Raw genomic sequence first — 26,528 nt, 5'->3', positions numbered from 1 at the left:
AAAAGAAATCTCTCAACTGGAAAGAATGTCAGAACTATTTAGATGCCCCCATATAATAGCTGTTCTTTTTAAAAATAAGTAAGCGAAGGAATGTCATCTACCAAGACTAGAAACCAAGGGTGTGACCGACAACTCACTCTTCCTGTTCCAGGTCCTGTGCTCTCATCTTTAGCTCGTATACCAGCATTACTTGCTGCAGAACCTCAGAAGGGGGGTAAGCAGTTAATTTTCCTCAGAGGAGGCTGATACCACAAATTAATGTTACCAGTGTACTTCCACTTCATTCCCTTCACTTTCTCAAAAATCATCCCTGTCATCTGACACAGCCCTAGATGGAAATGCGCAAGGCCAATTGCAAAGCAAGGACTTCACTCTTAACCCACGTCAGCTGCCTGAAAGCACTTCCGGGTGGGAAGGGCAGAATGAAGGTGGCTCAGCGTTGGGCTGTCTCTGCCCACCCCTTAGCCTCTGCCATGTCGTCTCCCACACCTCACCCAGAAACTGGCCGAGAGGAAGCTCTGGAGTGTGTGTCCTAAGGGAGGGAGGGACATGATGAGGCTGAAACACCAGGCAGGGGCCAGGATGAGAAGGCTTAAAGACCTGCCCAGTCCAATCTGAGTTCACATATGGCTCCTGAGCACTTGAAATGTGAGCAATCTAAACCGGGATGTGCTCCAAGTGTAAAATACATGCCAGGTTTCAAAGACTTGGGGAGAAAAAGAATGTAAAATAGCTCATTAATCATTGCTTATACTGATTATATGTTGAAATGGTAAGTTTGGATATATTGAGTTAAATAAAAGTCTAATAATAAATTTATTTAATTAGCACAACTAATTTAAAAATAAAGCTTCCAGAAAATTTAAAATTACACACGTGGCTGATGTTATATATTTCTATTGGACAGTGTTCTTACTGACTACACTTAAGAATTTGGACTTCATCCTAAGAGCAATGGAAACCACTGTGAGATTTTAAGCAGAGGCATAACACGATTGGATTTAAATTTTAAAAATATCGTTCTGGAGCGTGGGCTGCAGAGGGGAATGAGCTGATGTGAGGAGACCCTCCAGGAGGCTCTACCACAGTCTGGGAGAACAAGAGAGTGGCTGGCGCAAGGACGGTGTGGCTGCTAGCAGCGGGGGCTGGAGAGCAGCGAACACACACAAAACACAACGAGATATGGAAATTGATGGAGTAAGGGAGAAATAAAAGGATATGTATCAGGAATGCTTCCCAGGGTTCTGTTATGAAGAGTGGGTGGTCATTCAAGCTCCACCCTCCCCTCCAGTAATTGAACATCCAGGTAAAACTGGTCCATCAGGTTACCCTGGGCCATAGTGGGATTCCCCTGCAAGGAGCATAAATCATGGATGCTCTGGGTACTCTGGAACTAGTGCATGCTGTTCCAAAGTGCTCTCCTTCTGAAGAGCTCCCAGAACGAGTAATTCAAGATTCTGCCAAGACAAGAAACACTTAGGAAAGCTGTCGGAAACGATGAGGGTAATTGCTGCTAAGACCAGGAAATGGGCTGAAAGCACAGCACATGGGATGGGCTACGGCAGAAGCAGGGAGGAAGGTGGTCTTTGCTCCCGTGCCCTGCAGTGGCTTCCTTCCTAGGAAATTCCAGCAAAATCTTGCAGGGGAAGGAGCTCTGGAGTCAGAAGGAGCTTTTGTGTAACAAGTACCCAACTTGTTAGCTGCGGACCCCTGGGCTTTTTTAGGCTCCTGTTCTCTGCTCCCGAGGACGGGAAAATCATCCCCTACCTTGCCAGGATTCAGGGCAAGGACACAGGGCCAGGGCCAGCCTGCTTGGCACAGCGAGTGCCCCAAACTTGAACTGGGACCGCTCTGCCTTTCTCCACCACCCTCCTTCGCTCCAGGAAGGGACGGCAGGTACGCAGAAACCTGCCACCCTCCAGCTGGCTCACCCCTCACGGGCAAAAACACGGCAACCGTAAGAAAAGCCGGGCAGGCTGTTTCAGCGGTAACCGCCTCTGCTGCTGGGATACGGATGCTACGCTCCTTCCAGGACAAGCATTATTATGAATAATTAAAGTGAAGCGCAGCTTATTAAAATAAACGAACAAAGGATGCCTCTGACATAGCAGCTACTTTTTAATATATATAAATTTTTGGCTGTTTTAGGACACCATTTTTTCTGTTACAGCTCCTTCCAATTTGATCATCTTCAGAGGCCTCCCTATCAATTTGGGTAAATTAGCAAGCTTCTGCTCCGTGTGGAGCCGCAGCCATAAATCACAAATATGAGTGTGTGTAAAATTATATAGCATGGGCCCAGTGTAATAATAAACACATTTATATTTTATAACTGCTGTTTTCTCCACCTTCGAGCCGGCTCACTGCCGGGGCCCCCGGGGCTCGCAAGCGCTCCCCACCCGCCCGTGCTCGGCAGTCTTGCTTTGTGCGCTGTTTTCCTGCCCCCTCCGCTCCGACCACGATCTGCCAAATGCCAGCCAGCTCCTCTTTGTGCTGCGGCAGGCAAGGAATCGTACCCGCCCAGGGCCCTCTGTGAAGCAGCGCAGCAGAGACACAAATGAGCAGGTGACCTTTCAAACCGTGGCAAAACGGGCCCTTGACCCAGAGACCTCCAAACTTCAGTGGTTTCACTGTCTAAATCAGCCAACTGAAAAGAACTATGTTTGCACAATGTGATTGTGTTTACACAAAGATTTAACGCCTCAATAGAGCAAAAGCTGCTCAGTTAATTTTAATTATTGCTTTATTCTTCTCACAACAGATTAAAAAAATGTTTAACAGTGAGCTCGTGGTAATTGATCCCATAAGCTTTGTGCCTACGGTCCTCCTAGCTCGCGCGATGACAGTAGGGGAAAGATGTATGAAAGGTTTCCTTTCGCTGAAAGGATTCTTTCCAGTCCCTGCCTTTGCTTATTAACCATTCTCTGTGGAGAAGATGGACGCCAAGGAAAACCACAGAAAACTTCAGCATCAGCCTGTGGGAGGGAGCAAAAGGCACACAGGTGGGTTAGAAAGCTTTCTAAATGCTCAGCGGCAAATCCTAAGCAAGGGAAAGGCGAATATGAAATGGGAGTGGGGTCCTGCCAATCATAACGATTTACTACGGTTATGTCTTTGGCAGGGAGAAGAAATAAAAGGGGAAGTAAATCTGAAAATACAAAGATGCACAAGAACACAAGATCGGACAAAGAAACCAATCTACTTTTGTGAGGTAAAAAAATCCTCAAAAAAAGTACAGCTCTTAGGAGTCATGCGTTATTCCTTGTACCTTCCAGGAATTTGTCTTTTGCCATTAAAATCTTTTCTTTCCTCGGATCTGTAGGAGACAATGCAAATGCCCATCGCTGGGAGGTTCCTGTAGATCCTTTCGGCAGAGTGTTAGAAAGCAGCTCCTCACCACGGGCTGTTGTGAATATGAAGGAGTGGTGGCTGCACGCAGCAGCAGAATCTTAACCTGAGTTTGGGATCTTTGCTCATTAGGGGATTTATAATTCTGGTATCGAGCAAGTGTGTTTCTTAAGACATTTAACACATCCATAAAAGCTGGACAAAAAGGGGATAAAATAGGATTATCTTTAACTACACATGTATCATATAAATAAAAATAAAATTACAAATTATTTGTTCAAAGTCCCCTAAACTCTGATACGCCTGAGATAATAACAACGTGCAACGTACACATCAAGATCCATCCACCCCCTGCCCCGCTTTCCCAAACTGTTTCTCTAAGGCACCTCCATTTGGATTTTCCAGTTTAGTGATAAAAGAGGACTGCTAAGGTGCATTCAAAGAGAAGTTTCTATTTACAATCTCTCTCCAAAAATTTTCTAAAATATGCAGTTCACTGGTAGTAAGATAGCATTCTGAGAATCAATACCTTCCATTTGTTTGCACCTTCAAAACTAGCTTGCATTCTTAAAATAGAAAAAACAATCAACTAAGACCAAGGATTCTTAAGTTCAATTAAAATAGACAATGTAAGAATATATGACAGTCCCTCCATTTTCTTAGCTATTCTGAATTTGTTATGACATTGGACAAGTAAGATCACAACTCATGTTACTTAGCATATGTGTGAAATAAGTAGGATGGCAAATGTTAAGCCATTTATTTTGCTGAGTCATAAATAAACTAAGTTCATTTCTATCCTGTTTTAATTTAGCTTGCCCCCGCCCCCGCCAAAAAAAAAAAAATAGCTGATTTCTAAAGAAAATTCTGCTGGATTAGGTAGGCTCCACGGTTTGGCAGAGAAACCTTTGGAGGGGGGGGGAAATCATTCTGAGCCTCAGTTTCCTCATCTGTAAAATGGGAATAATGAGAATATTTTTTTCCACAGAGGTAGGTGGGGGTTAAATGAAATGAGAGACATGAGAGCCACTGGTAAGCTATAAAGAGCAATGCAGTTGACATTGCCACTGCTTGCTGACTTGGATAAAGCCATAACGTGAAGGCAGCCATTCTCAGGCTTGATACCCAATTGCTTCTCTTTCCCAAAGCCAGTCTGAGTAGGGACGCCTCAGCCTACGCTTTCTTTAGCACATCTGCTCTGGGAGAGCTGACTAAACAACCATCGCATCGCCAGGTCATCAAAATAAATATTACTAATTCCCGATAGGACCTAAAACTAAGGTCCAACAACAACTGGGATCCAAAATGTGGCACTTACCATGACCCCAGGAGGGCAGCTCACTAATCGCAACCTTTCCAAGCGGCAAGGGAGAAGCTAATCTGTGTGAAAGACACAGATGTCACGTACTCCCTACAGCCACATTGACATGTATGAGAGGAATAATGTCAGCAGTATTATCTCCAAACAGCTAGGACAATGCCCCACAATTATAATAGCATATTGTCCATTGTATCTGGGGATGACACGTCTGACAATGTTATTTTCTATGCATGTGAATGTAGCTGAAAGGGCCAATGCATAATTCACATCTCCTGACAAATGCAAGCATAAAGTATAAGTCCATTAGATGATGCCATTTAAATCCTTTTACCTGAGATAGACCCTTTCTCCCTGGAACCGGAATAGTGAATGAAAGGAAGTGCGTTGAAGTACTATATACTTCAATACAGTTTTCCCAATAAAAGTTCTATTTTCTGACTGAAAATGCTTATCCTCTGTCTTATTTCTGCCCTAAGAGTCAACCTCCCTTCTGATAGGAAACGACTGTTCTAATTCGGCGAGGCTGCTGTGCATGAGAGAACAGGTAAGAAATGACCGTTAGTGTCTGGTCAGCTGTGCCCAATTCCTGGCTAAAAGCCTGCCTCCCACTTACCAGCCTGGCAGCTGTGTGAGTCAAACCCCTGCCTCAGCAAAATTTCAGGATATTGCAGGTCAGGAGCCTACAGCAAGAGGGGAGTGGACGGTGCTGGGGAACTGCCACAATCACAGCATTACATCTAGAAAGCTGAGCCTCTGGCGGAGGTGGAGAGACTGCCCTCACATCATCGGGGAGAAAGCAGCCCGTCTTCTAAGTCCCGACAGAAATAATCAATTACACAGTTTTTCTATCTAGTCAATTTTTAAAAGATCGTAAGGAAGGCAAGACCCGTTCAGTAGTCTTACGAGAATGAGGATGGATTTCGCTGGTGGTGCAGCGTAACCCAAAGAGAGAATGTGGAGGACAGCCAAGGTTGCGTCAGGCCAGGGTTTCTCCACCTCCGCCCCGCTGACATTTGCGGCCCGGTGAGTGCTGTGAGGCTGTCCCGCGTGCTGCAGGATGTGTAACAGCATCCCTGCCCTCCACTTACCGGATGTCAGTAGCGAACCCCGCCCCCCTCCAAGATGTGACAACCAAAAATGTCTCCAGACATTGGCAAATATCTCCTGAGGGGCAAAATCGGCCCAAATTGAGAATCGCTGCATTAGGCAACTAATGATCTCACATTTGAGGACAACGGCTGGGCTAAAAATTTTGCTCTCACACAGAATGGCCTCTTTAGCCATTGAGAGGAGGTCCCAATACCCGCCTTGAACAGTCGTGTGACTTTCCTGTCCCTGCCAGAACCTCATCAGCCTCAAAGTTCCGGAAGGGTCAGGGAAGGCCCAGTGAAGTGGATCAACTCCTGTGGCGAGCAGGCAGCCACGTGAGGTGTGAGCACAGGGCGTCCCGCTGAAGGGCTGAGGGGCTGAATCCAAGGCAGCGTCTGCCCACAGAAGAGGCACCTTTGTCTGATTTGCACAAAGACCTATAACATAGGTTAGTAGCAGCCCTGCTGGCAGCCAGCAGACATCAGATTCCTCTTTCCCAGCTTTTTCAACTGCTTTACTCATACATGAGGTGGTAGCTTTGTGTGGAGATGAGAATTAGCAAAGCAGTTTTTCACAATGGAGGAGAATCCTAAGGTTGAAGCAGCGAGTGGGGCATCTCCTTTCCTCAAGCCCCAAAGTGTGCCTGTGCTCCCAATAGCACTTTAAACATGGAGACGTCTAAAGAATAAAGATATGCCCGCTCAGAAGAGCATAAAGAGAGGAAGTTGGGAGCGGGTCCTGGTGTTCCTTTATGGCTGGGGCTAACCATGACCACTTCAGCCTTTTCAAGGACCTCTGCCTTGAGTTACCCTGGTTCTACCAGAGCCAGAATGCAGATGCAAAACCATGCCCAACAGATGGTTGGAGAGAGGTGGACGGGACAGACACCCAGGACTTCTTTGGGCTTTTCACCCCAAGTCCTGCTTCAGCCAGACAGGGACAATCCATAATACACACGGGAAGTTGTTATTTTGACAATCTGCCATCAACGAAGATGAAACACTGAAACAGTCAAAACCACCCCCACCCAAAGTCAGAATATAAAACTTGTCAAGCAACGAAGGAATGTTCTGACTTATGATACGTGCTCATAATCAAATGGCTAAGCCTTTTAATGCATCGACTCCTGAGTGATTAACAACTAGACCTCTTAAGACAAATAGCAGATATAGGACTATATCTGCTCCATAGTTATCCTCTGATAATAAAGTTTCCTTTTGCAGTTTGATACTAGCTAGCTGGTTTCCTTAAGATCTATGGAACACTGCAATATTCTCTCCATCATCCTAGCCTAGTTTCAGGCCTTCGATCTATTTTAAGGATACTTTGAGCAGCAAAGATTCCACAGAGCTTGATCTGATCTTAGAGTGGCAGGGCTTACTGCTCAGAATAGAGGTATTCCTGCTTCACTTTCAACAGCGGACGGTAGGTCTCATTAGTATGGGAAACCACTGCTAGCCATTAGCGTCAAGGAAAAGTTGCCTTTGCTAACTATTGCTGTGCATAGCCACACAACATGCTCTGAGTTTCCTCAATAAAACAGCTCCTTCCCAAGGGGATGAAGTTGCCACTTTAAGGAGCCCCAATTTACATACATTTTCTCCACTATTTAAAGTGAAACCTTCTTGAAGCATCACTTCACTTCTGAAGAACCTTTCTCCCCACACTTCCAGTAAAAATGTCAACAGTGATGAAAGGGAAACCTCTACTTAAATAGGAGATACAACTATATGGAAAGTAACTATACTTTTTTAAGTCAAAAAACTGGTTTTAAGTTTATTTTGCACCACATTTGTTTGTTATAAGGAAAGAAAATAAAGTGTGCAAAACATTTTTCATTATTTCTATGTAAATACAACGTATCACCAAAAAGTACTTGAGACATGTGCTGTGCACAAGAGCAATGAAATCTGTAATGTAAATTCATGGGTCTAGAAGCTTCCCTTTGTGCCTTCTAACTGAATAAAACATTTGGGAAAATCCCATAATCACTTTTAGTCCATTTTATTCCTTACTTTAAACCTGTATGATATCAAGAAGAATGGCTATGAAGGAATTTAGTCCATTTAAGAGATAAAGTGGTACTATTATTAAGATGTTAAAAATGCTGCCTTGTTTATAAAGTTAGTAATTTTAATGTTTGTACAAATTCTATGGTACCCATATCAAATTTAGATGTGTAATAATTTGTGAGTTCTTTCTTAAGAAGACCAAATCCATCATTTAAGTAATAAGTCTTCAAATGTCTTGTTTCTTTTGAACCACATTCAAAAGGTATACAGAGAAAAGAAACACTTCCAAGATTCTAATGTGTTTTCATAGCTGAAAGATTTAGTTGAGAAAGCAGGATGAGGGGACGCAGGTGCCAGACATTGTGTAGAATTTGCACTTATGCTCCATTAATTGCCAGCGTATCTTCCTTTCCCTTTGCCTTCCCCTCCCCCCATTAAATCCCTCTGGAAAACAGCAGAGCAGCAGGCCCAGACTGGTACCCAGCAGCAACACCAGAAGCAGAAGTAGCCAATTAGCCTCCAGAACACAAAGGGAGGGGGGGAAATGATGCAGTTACCTAGCAACCAGAAAGAGCAGAAACAGCTGTGTAGCAGGCCCAGGCTGGTACCCAGGCAGAAACAGGATAGCCAATTAGCACACTGTATTTAATGCTGATGTGGTTTCCTAGTAACAGGCTGTACAAGTCTGTCTGTTGCATTTTCTCCCTCCCTTCCTTACATTTTCCTCAATCATGCACAGTATTACTATTTGCCCTAATTACTGTTTCTCCACTGCTTCAAGCGGCCATTATTTTGTCCCTAGAGAAATTGGAAGAACTTAGAAAAAAATCTTCTGTAATGACAGTATTTAGTTTCAAATTCAGATTAGTTGTAAGCTTTGAGACACTAAACAACAACAAAGAATAAAAAAAAAAGCCAGTAGATTGCTTTCTGCCTAAATTTCTAAGTCGCCCATGGTACCTTTTCTACATGTTAATATTTACATGTGGGTGAAGCAAAAAATACTTAATAATGCATACTGTCATTTTGCGATTCACTACATTTTCGAATAGGCTGAATCCTGTGTACTTGAATTTATTCATATTGATTTTCCGACACTCTCTGCTGAACACTAGGAACATAAAACGTCTTATTACCAATATCAGAGAAGGAAGATGTACCTTTTGTTGCTCTTTTTAAAATACCAATACTAGTTTCAATAGGCTCATGACCAATTGAGAATTCAATATGGAGAATCATTATTTCCTTTCTACAACAGAATTTGAGTGTAGGTGATCAAACACCATGTTATAAGTTTATAATCACACTAATGAATTCCAGTGGGGCAACATTAAATCACATAAAAACACAAAATTAAGACAGACAACTTTGAAACAGGACTACTGCACAGCTATCCTAAAATATGTCCTATTGTATCTTGCTACCCTTGTATACACTAAAGTATGTACCAGGCTCAACCTTGTTCTTGGGTTCCATTCATCAGGGCACAGATTGTATCACATCAGACTCCTAGAACCACTCTCACCTAACAGTAGCTTTAATCTAGAGTCTTTCTTACAAAATCTTCTTGATATGAAAACAGCAAGGGCTCTAGAGCAGCAATTTTCAAACTTTTCACCTCATGGCATACATAAATTGATTACTAAAATTCTTCAGCACACCAAATAAAATATATTCTTTGCTGATCTGAAAAAAAAATAGGTATGATTTTGATTCATTCACACCAGACAGCTATTGTTGTGTTGGTTGTGATAATTTTTTTTTTTTATTTGACCATCTAAGGGAAAAGAGGTCAGTGCCCCTAACTAAATAGTCAGGTACTGAATGTTTTAATAATTCTTGCAGCACATGGGCTGAAAAATCGCCGCTCTAGAGAAAGACATTACACACTGTAACACATCTAACTGGGCAATACTCTACCACGAAGGACGAGAACTCTCTCAACGGAGGATGGTTTCTGGCTTCCTGCTCACAACAAAAGGACTGATGGCTTTTAATCGACTTTGGCTCACCTAGTAAAGCAGTTGAAACTATTCTATCCCAACACTCTTGGGATTTAAAAAAAAAAATATTTTACATTGTTTGCCTGAAAACAGTATGCGTAGTACTGTTTTACTTCACTGAATTCCTTAAATTAAATATCAATTCTAAGAATGGAAAGAGGATATATTCTGGAGGTAGAAACAACAACAAAAAAAACTAAGTTATGTTTTATGATACCAGATGAGTGGTTTATAATATAAAATGAGTTTTATCTTATAAATAAGTTTTATAATTTAAAACCTGAATGCACATAACCTTGGAAGGAAAGAAAGAAAAACATGTAGAGTCCAAAAAGGAAGGGCATCTGCCAAGTAGGCCTGGTTTGGGACTGGTAAGAGGGTATCCTGGTCTCCCATTCCTAAAAGCTTAAGAGGTCAAACCCTGGTCGGTCCCCAAGTCAACAAGCACAGAAGATAAATGAGAAGATAGGGTGAACAGAAATATGGGACAAGCCAGGAAAAACCTGCTCTGACTACAGTCACTCTTAAATAGTTTTAGTGGCTTGACCTGTAGTATAGAAGCTAGTCAGCTCCTGACACTGGCCCCCGAACATGGGAACACTGCAGGCATGGGAACAATGCCGTCACTGGTTGGTGGAGTAAGCAGCACAGTCAAAAGTCACTAACTTTTGATTACTACGAATGGTCTTGCTTCTACTAACATTTGGCCTCATAACTGCTGTGACAATACATTACATTTTTAAATGATTGAAAAGAAGTTACTCTTGGAAAATGTAGAAAATCTAGTCGCAGGGGAGGGGCACAGGGTGGGAGGGGAGGCAGGGGATGCTGCTCTAGCTTCGAAACAGCCCCAGCGTGGCTCCCTACTTGCTTGCAGACTCCTGAAACTCCATGAACAATCTCCCACAATGGAGCATTAAAAAAAAAATAATAGTAAAGTTTTCAGTGTTTTACAATGGTCGATGGACGTGTCATCTACCGATCCAGTGTATTTCTACCAGATCCGCTCTGATATAAAGGAGGGTGAAGGAAAGCTTCAAAAGCAGGAAATGAGTTGGTACAGAAACACATCAGGTATAAGGTAGGGCATGAGGAAAGAATGAACTGAAATTTCAGGAACAGGTTTGCCCAGGACAATCCACTTCATCTCTATTAGGGTGGAGACAAATTGAAATTGCCCAGTTAGAAAGACCCAGCCTCTCTCCCTTGGAACTGGAGTAGCCTGGCAGAGCTCTGAGTCCCATTACAAACATGCCAAGGCAGGCAGGGTTCCCCACGGGTTCCATTTACTTACCAGAACTAACTTCCTTACATGCAAAGTATGTTTTCTCATGATGCATTTTCAAGGTTTTAACTGGAATTTCTGCTAAATTCAAATTGGATTTTTTTCCTAAGAAAAACACACTATTTTATGAATACTTTTTTCCCTGTCTTTATATTTTAACTAATCTTTTTAAAACAATTATGCCAGTGTTTTAAGAAAAGTTTTGGGGGTTTTCTTTTTGCTTTTATTTTTACACATGACTTTCTTAAACTTTTTTTCTCATTCAAACAGAATCACTTGATGTTTCAACCTCAGGAGACATAAGAAAAAATGTTCCTTACTACCAATGAATTTTTACATCTTCTTAGCCTGCACTCTTTACAAAGCTCCATTTGACTTTCCTCAAACCTCCTAATATGTACAGAATGGCCATGATCATCATGGTCTTTACCATTCTTACTATAATAGGAACACTTCTGTACACTATCTGCTCATTAAAGGGAACAGTTTTCTTTAAAGTTCACACTTGGCCTTCCCAATGTCTTTCCTTCAATCGTCCAGAGTTCTCACAACCCTCTTCTCTATCAAAGAGAGATGACCCAACCTTTAAATCCTCAAATTTCTATAATTCTATTACTCCCACCACTTTTTTCTGAAATGAGATTCCTCGATTCTCTTCCCTCCATCCTGCCTACACCCCCCTCCATGTTCTACTCTCTTTTGAGATCATTTTCCAAATGTAATGACTTTATGAAAAATATATTTCAGGCTTCTCCATCAAAAAGCAGGGTCCTCAGAGACGGGGGAAGGAACAGTGTCTCGTATAGTATTTTCAATAAATAGTGTATGATAAAATATATATTCATTTCAGGATTTTACTTTATCCTCCACTTTTATTTTAACATGTTTATTTACTTTGTGACTACTAATTACCCATTAAAAGGACATCTGGAATAGGCATCTCACAAAGCCTACATTTATTACCATATGATAACGATAAAATAAATGTGCTGGCTGTGTATAGGCTGAGTTTAAGACATTCTGCCCAATATATGTTTACTTAAATTTATCTTTATAAATGTTAAGGGCTAGCATTATGCTAACGTATCAGGTGGTAAAACTCGAAGATCATCTGAACCGTAAAATTCTCCCATCAATTGTTCCCCACCACCTCATTCACACTCCTTCTTCACAAACTCTTTCTCTTAAATCTTGAATATGCTGAACCCAAGATAGCAAACACTCCTATTAAATTCTCTCCACCTTGTAAACTGAATGGTTAACCCTTATTCTGGTTTCCATCCCATAATCAGGGTTTAATGAGTTTCTGCCTCAACACACGGGTAAACATTAGCAGCCATGTGTCTCAGAATATTAAAGGGCCTTTAATGTCTTAAAATTGCCCTATTTCAGTTGCTATTGTATAAAATCAAAGAGTTCTTATCTATGGCACCAAGGAGGTTGAAAGTGGTCGATGGGCCCCCTAGAGTTCTAGACTGAGGTATTCAATTTTCTCCTGCTGATATGCCTGACCTTGAATTAGGGCTTCCATTTATATACATTAGTGTATTATCACTTTGGCATCATTCAAAAACATGAACAGAATCAATAAACACCCTGTCCAGAAAGAGAAACGCCACTTATCTCCAAATCATCTGTGCTGCTTCTGACCACTGACAGGAGCCCCAACTTGCAGTTAATGACCCTTCCGCACCCCCACTCTATAAGTTGCCTTTCCTTTCTCCTCCGCTGCCCCCCTCCACCCCCGGCACAGTGCCTGACATCTCTGGGTACTTAATACCCATTTATGAAATGGCTGAGTGAACAAAGTAAGTAAGAAGCAAGATGATATTTTAAATAAGATGCAAGCCTGAGGGGCAAGGAGATATTGGTCAAATTTTAATTCTGCCCATGCGGGTTATATAACCTGGACTAAGACATTTTTATTTTTTTGATCCTCAGTTTCCCCTATATGTGATAATGTTTGCCTTTCTTATTCCATAGGTATAGAGTGTTAACATTTCTCATTTTAATGAGTCCACTGAGACTGTTACAAGAAAGTCTCTCTTTAATACTTAGGTTTAAAAAACGCTTTAGTAGTAATGACCACAATAACAGTAGCTATAGCAGTAACAGTAATGGGCCTGGAAATGAAAGACCATCCTTTGTAATTTCCTTGTTCTAGGCCCTAGTCACTTGATGAGGCACTTTGTTTTAACTGACTCTCCCACCTTTTATCTCTTTAGAAGACACTTAGCATAGTTTTCATTGTCAATTCGTATTTAAACTATATGTTTCTCATTTCCTCTTAATAATTGGTTATTGAGAAAAATGTCTACTTGACTTCTTTTTCCCTCATTAGTTAGCATAAAAGAGCTTAGACTGGAGCAACAGTGGTTTGTTAGCATCCTGGCTCAGCCACTTAGGAGCTACGTGCAATTGGATAAGTTGCTTGACCTCTCTGGACCTCATTTATGAAATAAAAATAGTACCTATGACATTATATTAATACAAGGATTAAAAGGATTAATATTTGTCAAAGACTTCAAAAAGTGCATAGCAAGTGCTTTACACTATTTGTCGATTAAGTAAAATAAATACATTTTTAACTTTAAAGAACTTTCATTATATGTATAAAATAAGCACTTTTCTTGGCTTCTTAAACACAATACTCATTTTTTCATTTATAACATTTTGGGCCACCTTTTCATTTAGAAACAAACCATTTCCATAAATCCTAATTAAACTTAAGAGATTGTGCCACATCTTGGTCCGTTATGACCTGCCCCAAAGCAGACATGAAATGCTAATTGCACGCCTCCCCTACCTTTTCACCTGAAAACACCCTTTTACATCCTTCACTGCACAATCTACAATGTCCTCATCACCACCCATGGATTAGACTAAAGTAACCTCAGTCCCCGGAGGGAACCTTCCAACTGGCACATGTGAGAACATGGCCTCTTTTCTCCCTCCTCTCTGACCAACCGCCAAAGATTTCATTGCTGGCCTTTGTCCTGACTTTACTAACATGACTCACTCTGACTAGTATAAATGTGAACATGCTTTTATATGAATTTCCATACTACAAAAGTCTGCTCATTTAACACAAAGCATCATTTCAATCACGGACTTTTTGCTTTTTTTCATCTAAGACGTGATCAAGAAGAAATGTGGAGAACTTTTTTTTTTTTTTGCATTGCATCTACTAACATTTTAACAAATTGATTTTTGCTAAAAATGAGCATAATAAATTGATTTTTAGAAAACTGAAATAAAAGGTTTCTCCTGCATCAAAATATAAGGATTATTTAGCTGAGTCCAAGAAGATGAATAAAATTATGATCATAATGGTTGAATTACTGAGAAAGAAAAATATGCCATACAAAGAGCAGAAAACAGAGGGGAAGAGAAAGGTCTGTAATGGCTCGGCTGCTAAAGGACATTTTTCCACTCATGCCAGCACTAAGTGCTCTTCCCGATGAATAAACCATATGTCCATTTTTATATGCTTCCTTTCACTGAGATTCTGCTACTTCACAATATTCCCTTTGTCCCAGTCGTGCCTTCATCTTCTTCCGCCATCCCCGCCCCCGGGCTCCCCCATGCACAACTTCACCTCCTTGGGTACCCAGTATTTGTGCCCTAGCTACCAACTTGAACATCTGCTACCTGGGAAAAAAAAATCACCTCATTGCTTAACATCCTCCAGAGCAAAAAGTTTAAAGGATTCAGCATTCTCAAAGAACAGCCCAAGGGAGTGGAATGGGGGTGGGGGTGGGGGGGGCGGCATCCTTTTTCCAGCTCAGGAAATTCTAAATTCTATCTATATAAAGATTAAATGAAGAACACTAAAAATTCCTCCATGCAAGCAATCTCACCTTACCAACCAAGTATTGTCTCTCTAACGCATAGACAAAGCCCTGCACATTTGACTTTATTTCATTTTTGCAACTCTCTCCTTTTCAACATATCAACACATAGAAGATAGAGCATATATATAACTCTAGAGAACAAAATGCCTGTACTTCTCCTGGGTAGTTTTCTCTCTCTCTCTTTTTTTTTTTTCTGTCTCCAAAACACTTCCCCAACTGAAAGATAAGGAAATATTTTCACTGAATTAAAGTGAGCCCCGCATTAAAATAGCTTGCCTGAATGCAACCAGAACCCATTTTTAAAAAACTTTATTTCAACATTCGTCAGCAGCTCTCTCTCCTCCATCCACTCACTTTTATCAGCAGACTCATCTTGAATTCCCATCGCCATATACCTTTGCCCTCAAGCTTTTACTAGTCCATTTCCTTGATATGTCTGCACTTAATTTGGTTCTATCCTTCATGCTTTTTTCATTATTCTTAGTTCATCCACACCACATAAATTATCACCTTTGTTTTCAGTTCCCCATGTGCCCCATTCACACCAATTCCAAATAAATACTTCTGATTCTCATCCATTTAATCCAAATTAATTCATATTCCCTCTCCCCATCCTTCATTCCCAGCTCTGCCTCTCTCCTATCTGTTTCTCTTTCTTATAAGCATGTACTTTTCCCTCCACACTGGGCTCTGAGGATGCAAGGCGATTGCTTCCTTGTTGTCTCAGAAAAGCCCTGGCCTACAGGAGTGTCAAATTCAATGGCCAACGCCTGCATGTCCAGCCTCACCCTCCACAACTGGTGTCCGTGAGCACTGTCACCTGCACATGCAAAGTGCAGGAGTGGGGACAGAAGAGCTTCTTGCTTTTTGCTGGTATGTAACTTCAGCTAAGAGGCTTATTGCCAGTTATAGAGAGCTTTTTTTTTTTCCATTAAATCATCACTACTCAGTATCTATAGCAATAGTAGTAACTACAATTAACCTTCCACCTAGCTTTTAATAAGCTCTTACAAGTATTTTACATATAATTTCTTATTTAATCTTTAAAACAATCTAGGACGTAAATGTAATTGCCCCTAGTTAATGAATGAGGAAGATGAGACTGAGTAAAGATAAATAACTTATCCAGATCATAAATTTAGGAAGTGGTAGAGCCAAAGCTCAAACCCAAGTCCACTTAACAACAAAGCCCTGTCTCAATCACTCAGCAATGCTCCTTTCTGGTAATGCATAGGGCCTCTCTGAGAGAATTCCCCACGTGCAGAAGTCTTTCCACTCCAGTCCACCATAGGTAAAGTGGTCAGCAGTGCCGGGAACATCATGAGCGTGATAATCACTGAGTACACAATGCCCCCAAACAACACATCACTCCAAAGACTTATCCTTCTGGCCCAACACATCTGTTGGGAAGAAGGGATAAGAAAAAGAAGAAAATGGCCTGAACTGCCCACCACCAAAAAAAGGAATCTCTGCTTCCCTAGAGCCGTCCAGCCGCCATACTAGGCAGGATGCAGCCTCTCTTAGTGTCAATAATTCTGAAATGTGCCCATCATCATGACTGCCATACCCCTAATGAAACTCTACACTCTCACCTCATCCTGCTTCCCCTGGTTTCCTGTGGGGAGCGGGAGATGAGGCATAGCTGCAGCCTGGAACACTGCAATGTCTTGTCATTATTTTACTCGTGGACTTGAGAAAGAAATGACCTTGAGGACAGTAACGGAGAGAAATAATGCTGACAACAGGAAGCACCAGCCTTGGAATGTGTGCAGTGGAGAACCTGAATGCCAACTCTGCTGAGAAACCAGGAGTGGGACTCCGCACCAGAGCCTCAGGGCTCGAAAGTTGTTTTAGGAGACCTTCCCATGAACCAATCAGGAGCCACGAGGGAAATTAAGTTCAGAGTAAGAGGAATGCATGCCTGGGCCTTGTGCTGCGAGGAAGCCATGTCAGTGCCCATGGGAAGAACTTTGTGGCTCAAAAGGGCAATTTCTTCTAGCCATGCGTTAACACATGGCTACTTCAGGGAAGTTCTCCTATGCTGAGCAAAGACAGTTCACAGAATTCCATAACAGGAGAGCTGAAAGGGGCTTTAAGAACCAGATTATATGACACATGTGGACAGTGAGGTCCACTGAGGTAAAGGGACACACTCAAGGCCACAGAGCTAGCTAGTGGCAGAGTACAAACTAGAGCCCAGGCTTTTCTGCTTTGCTAGCCAATGAACTTTGCAGGGTACAGTCCACAAATCACCAGAGAGCACCAGAAAGACAAGCAGTGAGCCCCAGAAGAACTCTTGCCAGGTACCTCCTAGCTTAGATTCATCACCCACTTTTCTCCAACAATACTCTCATTCTGTTGCTTATATTTTTGGAGTTTTCCCTATTCAGCTTGTACTGTGCAAGCAGTAGGCAAAAACCATACAGGCAATACGCTGTCAGGGACTCGTTTAAAACCCACCAATGACAGTAATTGCTCCTAGGATGCTAACACCAAGAAGAGATGCAAGCCCTAAAGCTTCCATCTCAACGCAGAAAACAAAGACCAGTTTCAAGGAAAATGCCACTCTCAGCCTTTTCTCTGTAAACCCTGCTCTTCCAAATTGTCCCATTGCTCCAAAGATCAATATGATTCCTGGGAATCACTACAGAAGTCCTGAGTAAAATACCCAGTCTCTGTTGGTCCCCACCCTGCCCCTACCACACACATAGCCATGTAATCACTTTAGCAACTTCTCAGTAACAAGCTCATTAAAAAGCCATTCTGCCATCTCTCCATAAAACATGCGCCAGAGAACAATGCAAAAGAGGAGATGCCAATTAATTACAGAATGATCACATCTAATGAACTTTGAAACCCTCCTGCTGTTGATGACTTTGATGAAAAATCAGGGATGCTGGGAAAAGAGTGAATGGGGACACCCCGGCTACCTTATTTAACTGAATTCTTTCTAATGTACCTCCTCAGATTCCAGTGCTGGTCAAAACTGCAGAACTACACTCCTAAAACAATGAAAAGTGTCAGAAAGTGACAAGTGCAAGCATCACATAGGGCTGTGAGTCACTCTACCAGAGCCCACGTTCATGCATCCTCAGAATCGTTTGATCCTATGCTGTGCTTGGCATTGCCTATGACAGGGTCTCACAGCCTGCGAGTGACAAGCCCGTGTCCTGTGCTCAGGACCTCTGGAGGGCTTAAGGTAACAAGGGAGTCATCTGCTTCCCCACCCAGGCCCTCCTGCCTTCCTATCACCTTCTGGTTGGCAGGGATGCCAGTTCTTGGAACAAAGAGAAGCCCTTCCCACCAGGAGGTTAGAGGAGGAAAAAGAAGAAGAAACCACGTGCGGCCAACTTGTACCACTACCTGTGTGAGTCCTCTGGTGGGCCTTTAAGTGGGAGCTTTTTGTATAAACTTTCCGGCACCCGTTAAACTGACAGCGGTGAACCCTCTTCTTGTTTTCAGGGCATGCCTCAGCCCCTACCCCTCCTTGTTCACTGTCGCTCTGTCCACTCTTAACTGTCCCGGTTGCCGCCACGGCTGCTGCTGCTGTTGCCACCCCTCCCACCTTTACTGAGCTGAGTGCAGCCTTCTTGGCCACCAGTTTCAACGTCACTGTGCCATCCACGGCTGAGAGAGTCTGTGAGGTTTTGACCAGATGGCGGCTGAGCTCAGGGGACGATGGGGGCGTTAATGAGGTCACTGCGTTGAGCTGGGCCTGGTTGACGGCTGTGTAGCTGTCTAGAGAAGAGCTGGTTGGCTGGAGACTGAGGCAGGTCTCAGATAGCAACTTGTCCCGAGAGAGCAAAATGTCCACTGCCGAGCTCTTCTCGCAGATGGCCGCTTCCACAGGGAGCAGCAGGGGGTCTAAGCGCCGGAAGCTCTCCTCAATGCACGGGGGAGGAGAAGCGTGGAGGAAACAGTCCAAGTCCTCGCCAAAGGTCTCCGAGATCCTCCTTGGCTCCGTCTGTAGGTAGCGTTCCAATTCAAGGCATGTCTGCAGAGGGGAAGGAGGAGGGGAAAGAAACAGCTATCAGAGGCAAAGAACACCATGAGGCCACACGTTGACAGGCAGAGGAGGAAGATTCAGAAAGACACAGAGCATGGTTTCATGGCCCGGATCTGAAATTCTCCTACTGAAAGGCCTGACCTTGTTATTTACTCTGTGAATATTCCTGAAGGGTGCATAAGGTCACATCATAGGAGTTCCACTGGTAGACTTGATGGGAAACTAGAGGCCCCGGAGGGCTATCTCACACCATCAAGATCCCAGAGAACATTCAATGTTGAAATGATCTCCTGCCCCACAATCCAATTCAGCAGGTGAGATGCTCCAGGCTTCCCTAGGAGTTCCCATCTAAGCACGAAGCAATAGAATCAGACAAGGTTTTCACAGCAAGACAAGGCTCCTCATAGTGCACTTTATTTCTCAAGTAGATGAGCAACTCGCAAAACTAAGCCAATTCTCCAACTTGATCTGAAGAACAAACTATGTCCACCTAAACTAGGGGGCAACCTTAGGTACAAGCAGCCAGCATCAAACCCTGCCTTGAGCATGGATTCCCTAACCATCAAGAATGAATATTGTTCTAAAAGATCACCTTTACAAAACCCTCTGTTGTTTACAGTGAGTTATTCAAAATACAATTGCTACATGTTTTGTAGCAAGGAGCACAAGTCCATTACAATGGTTTAACATCTTTGACTATGTGATAGAGACAAGTTCAAACACAGCTACCTGGCTTGTTAAAGATAAAACCCAATCTCATTTCAACATAAAGTTTTCACCTGGTAAAGAAATAGAGAAAAAGGAACAAGCAGCTCACAGTTTTAACACATCTTCATCCCTGGTGCACGTAAGTCTTTGTAAGATGGTAGAAGCACTTTTATGGCAAAAATGGATATTTAAATTTCTGGTCTAAAACCTCTCTTCACTTAAAAATCCTATTCTTCCATAATCATGTATAAAACCATGGTGCTGACTTCCACCAGCTCAATTTGCTCAAACTTTTGAGCTTCGACAAAGAAATACTGATGGCAAATTTAAAATGTGACTAGCTCCTAATTTACTGCTTCCGTACAGCTTCTGTGTTTTCAACTAGTGTTCTGCTTCTAGGCCTTTATTCCGTTAAGAATATATTTCAATGATATACCTAGTTGTGTAGCAGCTGTCAAAGATTTTATTGTGGTTTATTATTTCAATAGAGTGGTTTTTAAATCAACCTTCTGGTAAAACTCTGTATTACTGAATAAGAAAAACAGACTTTTAGCAACGAATCACCTTTGGGTCTCACTGTTGGTTTTTAATACTAAAAACTAATGACTAGTTCCAATCTTCATTCAACACTCATGTCACAAGTGTTCATTCAACTACTGTCTTCACAGCAAGGCGCAAGGCTCTCTGTGTATGAGAAGAAGACAGTAATAGATCCATGTGTATAGGAACAGAATAAACAATTACAAGCTAAGAGGGGCATGGCTTTACAAAGCAACATGAGAGCAAGTAACACATTAATAAAATGTGCTGATAAGTTCTTAGGAGATGAACAGACAACAAATTCTACACTCTATAATATGGAGGTATTAATCAAGGAAAACTTATTGGAAAAGTAACTTTTAATTCTACTGCACTTAATAATTAGATAGTAGCTCTGGCTGAGTAGCTTCCCACCATTTGATATTTGAAACCAGCAGCACTGTCGTCTCCTCAGGTCTAGCAATTCGCACCATCCACACTTGCCCCTTTCCTGAATTCCATGTCTCAGAATTTCCCTTGCCTTTTTCCATCTCGTTGTTAGAAATTATAATTTTCTTCTCTGTAGTATTAAAACCCTCACTCTTAGCATCCGTTACTTCACTTCTGACTTAAAAGATCTTCCTCCTGAAATCTCCCTTATTCTTCTTCCCCTTCTCTTTTTAAACCATCACCTACCAAGCACAGTGTCTGACCCAACAGGTATGTACTGTCTATTAAACAAAGATAACATCGACTGGATACCATTACTTTAATCATTCTACTATGCTCCACTCTGCAAAAGCCATCTGCAGACACACTATCCTGAGCCATACTGAGGCTAGCAATCCTGGAAATGACCACTAACGCATGTCTTCTGCAACACAACTGTAGTGCTTCTTTAGATATGTCCAAAGAGCAGAGGTCAGACCTTGGAGACACAGATCTGCTCCAGGGAAAAATCAGCTGGATTGTGGGCTATAAGCGGTCTTTGAGGCCATTCCCCGCCTCACACACGAGTACTACTTTAGACCCCCAGTCCCCACTGTCTATAGAGTTTTTGTATGTCATGTCCTCTTACATATTTTGTAGCTCAAAGATTTGAAAGTCACTAAAAACATTGCTATGATTGTTAGGAAGCTCTTATTTCCTTATATCCAGAGTTCGGAGGAACTGAGATATTCTAAACACCTTCACATACTCTTCTGGGAATATTGAAAAATAACCTATCCAGCCCTGGCAGGGTGGCTCAGTTGGTTGGAATGTCTCCTGGTACACCAAAAGGTTGTGGGTTCGATTCCTGGTCAGGGTACATGCCTAGGTTGCTCAGATCCCTGTCTGAGCGCATGTAGGAATTCAACTGATCGATGTCTCTCTCCCATATCAATGTTTCTCTTTCTTTCTCCTTTTCTTTTCTCTCCAAAATCAATAAACATATCCTTGGGTGAGGATTTAAAATAATAATAATAACCTATCCTATATGCCCTAGTTTGAGTCCCAGGTGCCCATGGGTCACACTAATGATCTAAGTATGAAGATACCTCCCACCACTAAAATATGGGAAAATCTGGGCCACTTAAGAGAGGCTGTCACTTGCAATCCTGATATAGGGCATTCTTAGTCCATCTGAGAATTGAAGGAGCATGAGCACCCATTAAGATGTGCTGGAGAGACCTATGAAATCTCTATGGAATAATTTCTGTCTTGAGAAAGCTACTTCTTGTAATATCTGCTAGAGATAAAGCTTAGATAGAGAAGATTTTGTCAATCAGAAACTCATCAAGAGTGTTGAAGGTTGAAATGTTAAGAGTAAGGAGGGTTTTAATGTTAGATTATTTCCAAACCAAAGGGAAAGTTTGTCTCCAATTTTTTTTAATTGATTATAAGAACTCTATTAAGAAATGTCTATGATGTTTAATTAGAATTTGAGGTATCATTAGTTACACATAGACTTTAACACAACCACACAGAGGTATATATAGAAATAAATGTGTATATACACATAGGAATCTATATACATATATTGTATAGCTCTGTCTATGGGAAGCATCTACAAGAAAAGACACCACAGTAGCAGTGAGCCCATCTGGCATAAAGATCTTGGCTTCTAAATATCATTATCCAATAAAGGAACCAGGACTCCTTGGAGAAAGAATTGATTGAAAGGCTGGGGCAAAGAAGAGAAAAGATGAGCCTAAATATCTTGCGGTACCAGAAGGTAGGAAAACGTTCATAAAGTGATAGAGGTATGTCAAAAAGACCCAGGAGCTAACTTGAAGGAGCTTTGTATGAGCAAATCTGGACAATTTGAACAACAAAAATGAATAATGACAATAATGGACTCTAACCTATGGAATAAAATTAATACCCACGAGTCTATATGATATAAATAAATAACTGAATAAATGAACAAATGAAAAAGGATCAGCTCCTCTTTACAGTAAAACTACAATTAATAAACACAGAAGGAATGGTGGAAATACAAAATTTCTATTAGGCAAACAACAAAATAAGAACAACTACAGGCAAGAATCACCAATGGATGTTAAAATTAGTAAATGGAAGTATAATGAGAAACAAGATATTTGCCTAGTACCTCCCAAAAAAATATTAGTTACAAAGACAAAAATAGTAATTTTACAGTAGAGCAACCTCACATGTACTACCTTAACCACACAACCAAAGTCGGCAGCACTAGTAATGAGATATATTTATATCATGTACCACTGATACAATAGGCTGACAAGATCACGTTATTCTGTGTCATTTCTGCCAAGTACGTAACCTCAGCTAATCACAAGAAAACACCAGATCAATCCAAATTAAGGGGCACTGTATAAAATAACCAGCCAGTATTCGTTAAAAGTATCAAGCTCATGAAAAACACAGGAAAGGAGACTAAGGAGATATAACTAAATGTAATGAATGCTGCCATGGATCCTGGATTTTAAAAAGGAGGGAAAAATATGTGTTTCAAATAACATGTACAGATTAGTTAATGGTATTGTATCAATGTGAATTTCCTGGTTCTAATCATTATACTATGGTTATGTAACATTAGGGGAAGGTTAGCAAAGTCCATACAGGAACTTTATGTACTAATTTTGCAACTTTTCTGTAAGTCTAAATAATTTCAAAAGAGAGAGCAAGGAAGAGAAGAAAACATCCAACAGCAATCTAGGCGCATCTGCAGACTATAAATTTGGATATTGAGTTCAACTGTTTGTTTTTCCACCAAAACCCAAAATTCACTCTGTCCCAATGACACTCTAGAAAGCAAACTCCAAATCTGAGTTAGCAGATCTCAACTTAATGACAAGTTATGTCTGTCTGGTAGCTTACCTTAGAAAAATAAGGCTTCTCTTAGCCTCACCTAACAATACAACTCAAGGCTTGAGCCACGGGCTTGAATTTCTACACCCTCAAAAATCCATGAGCGTCAGCAGTAGGAAGGAAATGTACCCAGTGTGAAGTGATTTTCTTATTATTTGGGTCACAGATGAGCTTTGTGAAGGTCCCCTGGTATCTCAACTTTGAAATGCACAGTTTCTTCTCCTAGTTGCCTAACAGATATCACATGAAATTAGTTTTGAAATGATCACCCTGAAATCTATGATACTGTTCATAGCCGTATCACTTGTTGAAACAGGTTTATTAAAACAGATAATCCAAGACCCAGTTTTTTTAAAAAAATTAAAACCTATTACTGTCATGCCTACTACTTCTGATAGGTTCCAAAGTCAGAAGTTGATGGTGAACAGGATGTCCCGTCTTGTAGCACAAATTAAGTTTACCAAAATCTCCTTGCTGTTGGCAAGAGGTAGTTACTTTCACAGGATCAAGAGATACATAAGAAATTGGGTCTTGTAGCCCTTACTGGTGTGACTCAGTGGGTTGGGTGTTGCCCCACAGACCAAATGGTTCAATTCCTGGTCAGGGTACATGCCTGGGTTGAAAGCCAGGTCTTCAACTCGGGGCTTGCGATAGGCAACTGATCAGTTTCTCTTGCACATTGATGTTTCCCTCTCTCTCCCTCTCTCTAAAAACAAAGAAATAAAATCTTAAAAAAAAGAAAAGAAATTGGATTATATAGGGCCATGATGATGCTAAGGTTACCAAAATGACTTTTGTTCAATCTGTCCTTCTCTCTTCATAAATTACGTAAATTTGCCAGTCAGGATTACAAACATCTCTATGCACTTCTGCCTTTTTTCCTACAACCCTCCCTAAAGACTTATCCTTCATTTATTCTTCCTCTCTTTACATTATGCTCATGTGCTGGACACAATCTTTCATCTCCCCCCCCCCTAATCATCTTCATTCAAAGTTCAACATAAAACATAAAGTCTCTCTCTTTCAGGAAGCCTGACCTAGAACAAAGGAGTTAAGAAAACAGCTGACTGCCAAGTGTTGAAAGCCATCCCTTCTCAATCCTGGACAATTAAACAGCATCTCCAAAATGAATCTAAGAGTCTATAAACCAGTGGTATGTCTGGTTTATTAAGATCATGATCTCACTAAAAGCAATGATCATAGTAGTTATACCACATGTGCTCGCAAATAAAAATAATAATTTAGAACTAAACTTCCACCTGTGTTATCTCAGATGACAGAGGTTTCTCAGCGTCTGAAATGATGTAGAACTGGAAGAGTTAGAACTTTCTGAAAAAATGAGCCGAAATCACCTCACAACCCCCTCCATCACCACCACTGTATTTAGATCTATGTTTGGGTGTGACAGAATGTTCTAGTCTTTATTTCTGTGTCTTTTCATTGGAACAGAAGACAAAGTCATTGGTCCACTGTTTTTGCCACCACTCAATGACTATGTCACTATGAGAAATTCTTGGACGTCTTTGGGTCCGCATATACTTGAGTTGGGGAGTCAAAAATAAATAAAATAAAATGCATTTTGCTAATTTTTTTTTCCTGGAACAACAGAGAGGCATTGAAACAAAATGTCACCTATGTTTATAATCAATTATTAGTCATATGTGGTGCCTTTAGCGAGCTGCCCTTCATCCCAAGCATTCCACCTATTTCATTCACCTAAAAGAACCAAGAGTTAAGAGTACAAAGAGAAAAAAAATTGGAGAAAGAACACAGATGCAAAAATATGGAGAAATATAGCTTCCCACTTCGTGGCAATTTGTCAAGTCATGCTTCTTCTGAGATCAGACCTTGACCTGGTGATGACAATGATAATGCTGCAGATGCTGATGATGCTTTTTCCAGCGAGGAGGAGGTGGGCTTGACTTCCCAGAAAGAATGCTCTCCCAGGTAACTGCACATCACAGGTGAACTGCACTTGGCTGCCCATGGGAGCCCCTTCCTAACATTTATTATGTGTGGTTTTGTCACGTGCTATTAACCATGGTGCCATAGTCCCCAGAGGGTGTGAGGTACAGCAACAGGGAGATGAATCTCTTACCTTTCTCTTGGGAATGTCCCAAAGCTTAATTACTTTTTTATGCTTTGAAATCTTCATATATTTCCCAGAATGAAAATTTCAAGTGACACAAAGAAACTCCTGATAGTAGGGTAATTTGGGCTTCTTTTTAAAAGTGACCTTCTAAAATACTCATCCTTTTCTAACTTACTATGAATGTGCTTACACATCACACTTTTTAGCAAAATCTTTGGGTTTTTTTGACCCCTGAAACCAACTTAGAAACCTCTGTAGGACTGCAAAGACTTGTATTTATGGGAACTGTATGATTTATTTCCCTCTCAAGGATGATATGATGTAATGATTCTGACACATTTCTAGTCTTGTAAAATTAGGTCCAAGTTGAAAGATGGGAAAGGAAGTAGACAGTATGGCCAGAGAGGTCTAGTACCATTTTTCTCAGAGGTTGGAGGAGGAGAAAGAAGCACCATGAGTAGTAAGTTCAGTAAGTCCATCTTCCTAGGTTTCAACATTTCAAAGCAGGTCTGAGAAGGAGAACCTAACACTGAATCTAACTCACAGCAGAAAAGATACATGAACCAGTGACAAGAATCAACCTGTAAGATCTAAAAAGTGATTCCTGCAAAAATTTTAAATAAATATTTACTCTTTCTTGACTACCATTGCCAGAGAGTATTAGGGTGGAAGGTTAGGAGAGAATGAATTCAGTCTAGAAAATGGGGGTAAGCAAGTACATGGGATAAGTGAAAATCTCTTCTTGCATTTTTTAGCTATTAGTCTAAAAAAATAAAAAACAAAACCATCAGCAGCACACCCCGGAGGTACGCTGGTGTTACACATCACTGTCAGAACTGCTGAACTCCACAAAATAACCACGGCACTGGAACTGTGTAAGACTGCATTCCTTTCCACTGTTTCTCACATCAACCGGTTGCTGGAGCTGAAACCGAATTAAATATTTCCCTCTAGTAATTTG

At 41.3% G+C, this 26,528-nt stretch overlaps 1 protein-coding gene across 3 annotated transcripts in view; it reads right to left on the bottom strand.

The window, feature by feature from the left end:
* KLF7 (KLF transcription factor 7) overlaps positions 1–26,528 on the bottom strand; it is an 86,341-nt gene that overhangs the window by 27,827 nt on the left and 31,986 nt on the right. The window contains exon 2 of one of the 3 annotated variants that reach the window (XM_054585756.1): positions 18,273–18,906. In XM_054585756.1, the coding sequence (XP_054441731.1) occupies positions 18,273–18,906 (634 nt within the window). The remainder of the gene's footprint in view (positions 1–18,272; positions 18,907–26,528) is intronic. The other 2 variants (XM_054585757.1, XM_054585758.1) reach the window with 2 other exon arrangements.

Source organism: Pteronotus mesoamericanus, unplaced genomic scaffold (assembly GCF_021234165.1).
Source record: "Pteronotus mesoamericanus isolate MK-2021 breed Mesoamerican mustached bat unplaced genomic scaffold, CSHL_Meso_final contig_90, whole genome shotgun sequence".
Taxonomy (NCBI): Eukaryota; Metazoa; Chordata; class Mammalia; order Chiroptera; family Mormoopidae; genus Pteronotus; species Pteronotus mesoamericanus.
Note: the sequence above shows the minus strand (reverse complement) of the source record. Positions and strands in the feature narration are given on the sequence as shown.